General features: G+C 62.4%; 1 protein-coding gene across 1 annotated transcript; it reads right to left on the bottom strand.

Moving 5' to 3' along the window:
- Nucleotides 1–712: 712 nt before the first annotated feature.
- HIPK4 (homeodomain interacting protein kinase 4) lies at nt 713–8,971 on the bottom strand. Its single transcript, XM_002723261.5, has 4 exons — nt 6,942–8,971; nt 3,131–3,487; nt 1,590–2,438; nt 713–1,205 (listed from the first exon to the last, which is right to left on the bottom strand). The coding sequence occupies exons 1-4, from the start codon at nt 7,404–7,406 to the stop codon at nt 1,026–1,028; spliced, it is 1,851 nt and encodes a 616-aa protein (XP_002723307.1). The 5' UTR covers nt 7,407–8,971; the 3' UTR covers nt 713–1,025.
- Between the last annotated feature and the right edge of the window lie 412 nt (nt 8,972–9,383).

Here is a 9,383-nt window from a genome sequence, read left to right as displayed (position 1 = left end):
CAGCCTGAGTGGTGTGAGATGTGGGTCACGGACAGCTGGCCTGGGCCTCTGGTGGGGACACCCTAGCGTGTGAGCACTGTGGCTTGGTGTATACTGAGCCTTCACCATGTGGTCCTCATGGACTGAGCCCTCAGCGCGTGAGTAATGTTGGTGCGTGCTGAGCCTTTTCCGTGTATGGTCTCGTGCCTATACTGAGCCCTCAGCCCATGGTCAGCACGTACTGAGCCCTCGTCTTGTTACGCACACGGGCTGGCATGCACTGAGCACGCGGGTAGCCGGCATGGGGTAGGACAGGCTGCCCGGGAAGCACATTCTCACAGTATCCCTAGGGCGGGCCGTTGTGTCGGAGCCGGGGAACCCGTGCCAAGCGTGAATTGACAATTAGCATGTCCTTAGCGTGACCAGAGCATGGATGATGCGTGCATGCCAAGCCCATGACATGGAGGAAGTCAACAGTGAGACCTCAGCATCTGGCTAGCTCAGTGGAACATGTGCTGAACACGTGGAATGTTCTAGGCATGTCAAGCGCTCAGCGTATTTCAGGGACAGGTTAGTGTGGCTGCTGCCTCCTACTGCGGTAGCAACCCAGGCTCCAGCCTGAGCCAGTGGCCACCTGGGCACACCACCATAGAGCCAGCTCCAGGGGCAGGTCTGGAGCCCCCTGCTGGGCCAGCCCAGGCCTGGGGCAGTGAGGACAGGCCCGAGGCTGGACTGCAGAACAGTTCTTTATTGAAATCGGCAGAGGCGGCTGGGGGCAGGCTCGTGGCCAACAGGGTACAGCCCCCTTCCTGCCAGCCCTCTGGCTGAGGGGGCCGTGGGCCAGGCGCCAAGGCCCCCACCATGCTTGGGGGTTGTGTGCAGGTATGCGCTGTGGGCAGGGGCGACAGGGACATTCTGGGAAACTTTCTTTGTGTAAGAATAATTCGTGAGTTCAGGGGAAGGCTCTCGGGTGCGGTTTGGGTGGAGAGGGGAGGCCAGCCCAGCTAGCGCAGCCCCCGGTGTGGGGCAGGGCCAGGGGGTCCCCATCAGTGGTGCCCGCCAACATGCTGCAGGAAACTGGTGGCCCGGGGCGGGCCATGCTGGTGGCTGTGGCGGGGCGGCAGCCCCTGGGCCCGTGGTCCCCTGATGCCTTCCAGCGTCCAGTCTGTCTCACTCAGCCACTCTCCAGGACAGCTGCCGGGATCGAAGAGCTCAGGGCTTGACCTCTGTGGGCGAAGAGCAGAGAGGGGCATCAGCTGACAGGTGTTCCCGTGTGCCGGGCCTCGTGGGTGCACCTGTGCTAAGGCCCTGTCCCTTCTTACAGGTGATAACTGTGTCCCCAGTGTTTGCACAGCTGCAGGTAAGTTAGCGTGTGCTGAGCCTGGTCAGGTCTTCTGTCCGTCAGGCTGGGGTAGGCTGTCCGGTAGGCTGGGGCATCATGTAGTGAGGGTAGGACAGTGGGCACGGAACTCTGTAGCCTGAACGTGGGTGCCTGTGTGCTGGGCCCTGAGCCGGCTGCGGGCAGCGCGGCCGTGTGAGTGAGCTCTGGGGGCGGGCGGCCCTGGTCCTGGAAGCACCTGCGTGCACCGGGGCCACGTGCTGCGGCTCACCTCGGCGTCCACGGTCATGTCCTTGAGGCTGGGTCCGTCCCCGTCCCGCTGCAGGATGGCGGGCGGCTCCAGCGAGGCCCCTTGGTGCTCTCCCTCCTCCCAGCCACTGCCCCGGCAGGGCCCGTCCTCCTCGGGGGAGGCCTGGCTCAGGCGGATGAGGTTGCTGAAGCTGGAGTCGGACTTGGAGCCTACGGGCGGCTTGCGGGCCTTGTGGCGGCTTGCCAGGCGGCTGCCGTAGAAAGCCAGGATGGGCTCGGGGCCCGAGTCGGGCACGTGGCAGCCGGCGGTGGCGGCCTTGAGTGGGGCCAGCATATCGGAGACCACGTCGGCGTGGCTCTCGCCCCACAGCCCGCGTCCCGCCTCCTGCAGACTCAGGTCATCCAGCTGGTCGATGGCCCTCTGCATGCCCGGTGCCTTTTCCTCCCGGAAGAAGGTCCCGCTGCTGGCCACACCGCCCATGCCCACGGCCTCCTCCTCCTCAGCCAGGCGGTAGTAGGGGGGCCCCTCCTCGGCAGCGGCCACCACCGGCGGGGGCGGCTTGCCCTCCCCCTGCAGGGAGAGGCGGCGGCTGCGCAGTGACAGCTGGTAGTAGCGGGTGGTCTCGTGGGCGCTGCGCAGCTGCTGCATGGACACGAAGGGGTGGCGCAGGGCTGAGCTGGGGCTGATGCGCTCATGGGACTCCCACGTCAGCATGCGCTTGATCAGCTCCACCATGCTCTTGAGGTCGGCGAGCTCGGCCAGCGCCTCGCGGTCCGGGAAGCTCAGCCGGCCGGCAGCCCCACCGCCGTTCACCGTCTCGATCTGGTCCAGGGACTTGAGCATGTACTTGCGGCGCTCCAGAGGGCGCACCTGGTGGGGCAGGGCCACGGGGTTGGCGCTCGGGCCCGTCTGGGGCTCTGCCTGTGATCTCGCGGGGGGCTCCCCGGCTGCTGGGAGGACCACAGCCCATCTCCCCCCACCATCTAATCTGGAGCCCCCTGCTGTGGCAGGATGGGTCCTCCTGCATCCAGAGCCCTCTTTGACGTGGCCCCAGGGCGTGCCTAGGTCAGTTCGCCCCCTGCCAGTGGCCAGCAGAGACAGAGGGGTTGCGCTGACTTCGAGGGCTGCGTGGAATCCAAGTCAGATCCCTCTTTGCCGCCACAGCCTCCACACTTGAACCCAGCCCTGCCCTGGCCTCCCTGTGGCGAACCCAGACATCCCTTGCTGGGAAACCATGCTGTCCAATTCCCTGTCCCCTCTGCTGTCTAACTCAAATCCCTCATGCTGCATGAGTTGCTGACCTCGGAACTGAGGCTGGCCGAAGAGCAGCTGCCCTACTGTCCTGTCACGCTTGTGCCACAACCTGGACCCCTGTTGCCATGGCAGCCCCTGCAACTGACCGCCCCCCCCCCCCCCACACACACACTTCCAGTCCTCCAGGCTGTCTCCCTCACATCCCTCTTGCTGCAGCAAAGCCCCGGAGCTGACGCTCAAACTTGCGGGTCTAACCCTGCCGTTCCTGCTGCATCAACCCCCCTCCTACCCCCCGCCTGCCTCCCTACCTTGGTCTCGGCCAGGTAGTCAGCCGAGGACTTGAGCTGCCAGGGGTTGGTGGCGTCAGGGTGGGCGCTGCGCTTGAAGAAGTGGTGGGCCTTGCGGGCGGCGTGCAGCAGGTGCGGCTTGGGCAGGCCCTGGGTCTCACAGATGTAGCGCACCTGGTCGTACTCGTTGTTGCCCGGGTACAGGGGCCAGCCCAGGTGCAGCTCGGCCATGACGCACCCCAGGGACCACACGTCCACCTTCTCGCAGAAGGGCAGCCCGAGCAGGATCTCGGGGGCCCGGTAGAAGCGCGACTGGATGTAGGGCTCCTTCACGTAGCGCACCTCGCTGAAGATGCTGGCCGAGCCGAAGTCGATCACCTGGCGGGGGAGACGGGGCGCCAGCCGCTTGAGTGCGGGGGGTGGCCCACCTGGTCTTCCCCGGCACCTGACACCTGGCCAGCTCTGGGAATCTTCCTCTCTTGTTAGGCCCCTAGCTCCATCCCTGCTTTAAGCGTCTGGCCTCTTCCGTCTGTCTGTCTGTCTGTGCTGGAATTTAGGAGAGTTAGGTCCTTCCGCCCCCGCTGTCCCTGTCCCGAGTGGCACAGGGGCCTCCTTGCTGTCCCTCCCCTGCTCACATGCACACCCTGTGAGGGGAGGCAAAGCAGCCCTGGGGCAGGCGATGCTGTCACAATGCCATCTGCAGGCGTTGTGGGCTGAGCCTCCACCTGCAGCGCCGGCATCCCATAAGGGCACCTGTTCGTGCCCTGGCTGCTCCACTTCCAATCCAGCTCCCTGCTAATGCACCTAGGAAAGCAGCAGAAGATGGCCCAAGTCCTTGGGCCCCTGCACCCACGTGAGAGACCAGGAGGAAGCACCTGGCCCCTGGCTTCAGATCAGCCCAGCTCTGGCCATTGTGGCCATTTGGGGAGTGAACCAGCGGATGGAAGACCTCTCTGTCTCTCCCTCTCTCTGTCTGTAACTCTCTCCCTCAAATAAGTAAATAAATAAATATTGAAAAAAAATAAAAGAATGTCACTTGCATTGCCCTTCCTAGGTGGAGGGCCTCGGCTTGAACCCCCGGCGCCGTTCCCAATTCCAGCTTCCAGCCAGTGCACCGCGGGTCATAGCCTACACGTTGGTGATAGCATTGGTGATGGCTCAAGTGCTTGGGCCCCTGCCACTCACGGGGGAGACCTGGACAGAGTTCCAGTCTCCTGGCTATGGCCTGGCCCAGCTCTGGCTGCTGTGGGTATTTGAAGAGTAAACCAGTGTTTGTCTCTCTGTCTTTAAAATAAAGAAATAAAATATTTTGTCGTGGAGTGGGTACTGTGGCATAGCAAGTCAAGAAGCTGCTTGGGATGTCCCAGGTTCCATACTGGAGATCCTGGTTTGAGTCCCAGCTGCTCTGCAATTCTTATCCAGCTCTCTGCTGATGCGCTTAGGAGGCAGCAGACAATGGCCCAAGTGCCTGGGCCCCTGGCACCCGTGTGGGAGACCTGGACGGAGTTCCAGGCTCCTGGCTATGGCCTGGCCCAGCCCCAGATGTGTAGCTATTAGGGGGGAGCGAACCAGTGGGTAGAAGTGATCTCTCTCTCTCTCTCTCTCTCTCTCCACCTTTCAAATAAATAACTTTTAAAAAGGTAGCTCTAGGTGCCACCGTAGCTCAATAGGCTAATTCTCCGCCTGTGGCACCGGCACACTGGGTTCTAGTCCTGGTCAGGGTGCCGGATTCTGTCCCAGTTGCTCCTCTTCCAGTCCAGCTCTCTGCTATGGCCCAGGAGTGCAGTGGAGGATGGCCCAAGTGCTTGGGCCCTGCACCCGCATGGGAGACCAGGAGAAGCACCTGGCTCCTGGCTTCAGATTAGTGTGGTGCATCGGTCGCAGTGGCCATTGGGGGGTGAACCAACGGAAAAGGAAGACCTTTCTCTCTGTCTCTCTCTCTCACTGTCCACTCTGCCTGTCAAAAAAAAAAAAAAAAAAAAAGCAGCTCTGACAGTTTAAAAGAAGAAGAAGAAAAGCCAAAGTCCTTACAACAAAGCTGCAATGACGGGGGCTGGGGGAAGCCAAAACCAGGAGCCAGGAGCTGCTTCTGGGTCTCCCATGTGGGTGCAGAGGCCCAAGGACTTGGGCCATCTTCCTCTGCCTTCCCAGGTGCATTAGCAGGAAGCTGGATCAGAAGTGGAGCAGCTGGGACTCAAACCAGCGCTCATGTGGGATGCCGGCGTACAAGTGGTGGCTTAACCCACCACGCCACGATGCAGGTCCCGTCTGTCTCTTGGGGCAGAACTGTCTGTCGGCTCCTGCCTCTAACTCTGTGTCTCAGACATTCACTGAGTGTGGACTCCACGACTGCCCCAGGCCCTGCCCTCTGCGTGCTCCCCTAAGCAGCCAGAGGAGACAGGCTGGGATGGGATGGGGACCCAGGGGCAGCAGGCTGGGCCTGAGAACAGAGAGTCCAGGGGCTGTTGACCGTGCAGAGAAGGTGCCCGGGTGGGCAGGGTCGGGTGAGAGCAGGCATCCAGTGAAGCCCACTGATAGACACACTGTGATGTGGACAGACTGATGGTGACGGGGACAGACCGGCTGTGAGGGGGACAGCCACGCCAGCCTCCCTCAGCCAGCTGCCCTGCCTTTCTACCGAGGCCTGTCCTCCCCTCTCACCCCTCCTCCCACAAGTGCTGCTGTCTCTGTTTCCAAAGTCTACCCACGTCTCCCAGGGGGACCCGCACTGACACCCCACTGTCTCCCTCCTCCCCAGTCCCCTGGGCTAGTCCACCCACAGCCGGAGGGGGCCAGGTCACGCCCCTTCTCTGCCCAGAATGCTCTGTGGCTCCATCTTCCTTAGTGTAAAGCCAGGGTCCTCGTCATGGCCACCGGGGTCCGGCACAACCCGGCCCCCTCACCTCCTCCATCTCATTTCCCCTCTCTGCACCTGTTCATTCCGCGTCAGCCACACAGCCTCCTCTGTGCTCCCAGACACACACCCTCAGCTCGCTCCCACCTCAGGGCCTTTGCGTGGGCAGCTCCTGCCACCTGCGCGCTCCACCCCCAGATGTGCACTTGGCTCACTGCCTCCTTCAGGACTTGGCTCAAATCTCACCTTCTCGGGGGGCCTCCCTGACCAAGGCCTCTACAATATCATTCCTCACCACTGCCCATCCACTCAAAGGTGCCTGCGATTCTGTCTAGGCCCTGATCGATCGCCACCCCCTATCCCCCAACTCCCAAGGACAGGACTTGCCCAGGGGGCCAGGACTGAGAATGGAGCAGGAAGGGGAGACCTCAGGTCAGGCTGATGAGGATGGCAGGAGCGGATGAGGAAGCGGGTAGGGGCACGGATTCCAGGGTCAGGATGCGGGGATGGGTTTGGGGTGACCCCGGGGGCTGGGAAGTCGGAGGAGGGAGATACCAGAAGAGCGTCAGGGTGGGGAGGCGGAGCTGACACTGTGGCGTAGCAGGTTAAGGTGCCCCCTGTGATGCCGGCAGCCCATATGAGCACCGGTTCAAGTCTCGGCTGCTCCACTTGCAATCCAGCTCCCTGCTGATGGGCCTGGGAAAGCAGCAACAGAGGGTGACCCAAGTCCCTGGGCCCCTGCCACCCATGTGGGAGACCCAAATGGAGTTCATGGCTCCTGGCTTTGTCCTGACCCAGCCCAGCTGTTGTGGGCCGTTTGAGGAGAGAACCAGCAGATAGAAGATCTCTCTCTCTCTCTCTCTCTCTCTCTCTGTCTCTCCCTCTCTGTGACTCTCTGTCTCTCAGATAAGTCTTTAAGAAGGAGAAGAGCGTCTGGAGGAGACCCCGGCAGGGGCAGGGGGGCGCAGCCACACCGACCTTGACCCTGAAGGGGCAGCGCGTCTGGTCCACCAGCATGATGTTCTCGGGCTTGAGGTCGGCGTGGATGATCGCCAGCTCCTTGAGCCGGGCCAGGGCCCGGAGCACCTGCAGGGTGACCGTGCGGATGTGGCGGGCAGGCAGGGGCGCGAAGTTGTTCTCCTTCTGGAACTCAAAGAGGTTCTGCTCCAGCAGCTCGAAGACCAGGTAGAACTTGAGGGCGTCATGGAAGAACTCAAGGAAGCGGATGACGTGGGCCTCCTCGGGGTCCAGGCCCCGCATGCAGCGCAGCAGCTTCAGCTCGTTCTTGATGATGCGGTTGCGGCAGGCATCATTCTTGAGGATCTTGATGGCCACCATCTCACCCGTGCTGCGCCGCCAGCCCTTGGCCACCTCCCCGAAGGTGCCTTTGCCCAGCACCTCGATGATGTCATAACAGTCGGTCTCCGACTGGATGGTGGCCATGGTGCCCCTGCCGTGGGAGGTCGCCCTGCCGGGGGCCACTCCCCACGGGCTGTGCCGCTGAGGCCTCCCAGCGGGGTAAAGAGAACTGCGCTGGTGCTTCCTCCTCTGCGACCAGGTCCCACCTCCCTGGCACCCGCAGGCCTGACGGCGCCCCTCAGCCTCCTGGGCCGCTCGGCAAGTCTGCCAGGGCCTGCGCCCCTCCCCCGAAGCCCTCCCGGCTTGGGACCAGGGGCCCCGGACCCCCCAGCGTTACTGAGTGGCTCTGGTTCTGTTGTTGGAGACCTGAGCCCCTCGCTGGAATGGGGGGGTGGGGTGCCACACTGGGCCCCTCCCCCGCCCGGCGTCGGAACGCTGGGGAGGTGAGGGATCAGCGGGGAGGGGAGTCTGATTGTGGGCATCGGTGTAAGGGAATGATGGGGAGAGGTGTGCGTGCGCGTGTCTGCCTTCAGAAAACACCTGCCCCAGCCTGTGGCTGTCACGGGGGAGGTGTGGCTGGCACGTAAAGTGTCCTGCAGGAGACAGGAGTTGGGGCTTTGTTCTGAAGGTACTGGGGGAGCCACAGAAGGGCCCTGAGCAAGGGAGGGCAGGGTCAGACTCGGGTGTTGGGAAACTGTGGACTGGGGGCGGTGCTGTGACGTAGCAGGTAAAGCCATCACCGCATCCCGACCCAGCTCCCCGCTAACGCACCGGGGAAAGCACAGAGGACGGCCCAACCCCTGCACCCACGTGGAAACCTGAAGGAAGCTCCCGGCTCCTGGCTTCAGGTTGGCTCAGCCCTGGCCATTGTGGCCATTAGGGAGTGAACCAGCAGAAGGAAGACTTCTCTCTCTGTCTCTCCCTCTGTTTCTGTAACTCAGCCTGGGGACGAGCTGGGCAGGGCCTAGGTGGGAGAGCACGTGGAGGGCTGGTGGGCCAGTGAGACACCTGGAAGGTGGGGAGGCCGGGGGGAAGCCGTCCAGGACAAGGCCATGGACGAGGGGCAGGTTCCTAAGACGGGACCTGGATGAAGATGCTGAGGTCAGATAGGATCCATAACATTAAAGCGTTTAAACGTGTATCCAGTGGGAACCTTACGGAAGACAAAAATCAAGATACAGACAAGTTTAAAAGGTGCCCAAGGTGGGGCAGGCGTTTGGCACAGGGGTGAAGATGCCACTTGGGACGCCCTCATCCCCTATCAGGGTTCCTGGGTTCAAGTCCTGGCTCTGCTTCTGATCCAGCTCCCTGCTAATGCATACCCTGGGAGGCAGCAGGTGATGGCTCAAGGACTTGGGTCCCTGCCAACCATGTGGGAGGCCTGGATTGAACTCTGGGCTTCAGGCTTTGGCCTGGCACAACCCCAGCCGCTGTGGACATTTGGGGAGTGAACCAGCAGATGCCAGATCTCTTTCTATCTTTCTGCTTTTCAATAAATATAAATTTTAAAGTTCCTAAGTTACCCAGCTGAGTGCCAGGGACAGGCTTTGACCTTGAACCACTCTGACGCCCAGCAACCTCCTTGTGCCCAGGAGACATCTAGGGGGAGCCCTGGAGGCTGCTGCACCCCCAGGCAGACACAGGAGGGAGTCTGGGAGTTGTAAGCACACAGAGGAGGGTGGCACATCCCAGGGAGGGGGTGGGGATGAACAAGGGCCTCCCAGGCGCCCTGAGGGAGAGGATGGGTGTCAGGAGAGGAAGGGGCCGGGAAGTCAGCACAAGGGCCATGCCGACATCCTCTGGCACGACACGGACTTGGCCACGGAGAGGCCACTGCTGCCACGGATGGCCAGCATGTTCAGTGTGGAGAGAGACGAGTGTACGATGGGGCAGGGACTCCAGGCAGCAGGCAGGCCCTGGCAGGAAGGAAGCAGGTGCTGGAGGGTAAGGAGCCGGGCGCCTCTGCCTGAGGCAGGAGGGTGGGTGCGGGGCCATGGGGGGAGACCTGGCACTGCACAGCATGGATGTCGCAAGCAGCCAGGGCGAGGCCGCGGGGCGGGG

The sequence above is a fragment of the Oryctolagus cuniculus genome, chromosome 18, assembly GCF_964237555.1.
Source record: "Oryctolagus cuniculus chromosome 18, mOryCun1.1, whole genome shotgun sequence".
Lineage (NCBI taxonomy): Eukaryota > Metazoa > Chordata > Mammalia > Lagomorpha > Leporidae > Oryctolagus > Oryctolagus cuniculus.
The sequence above is the reverse complement of the archived record's forward strand: the minus strand, read 5'-3'. Positions and strand labels throughout refer to the sequence as shown.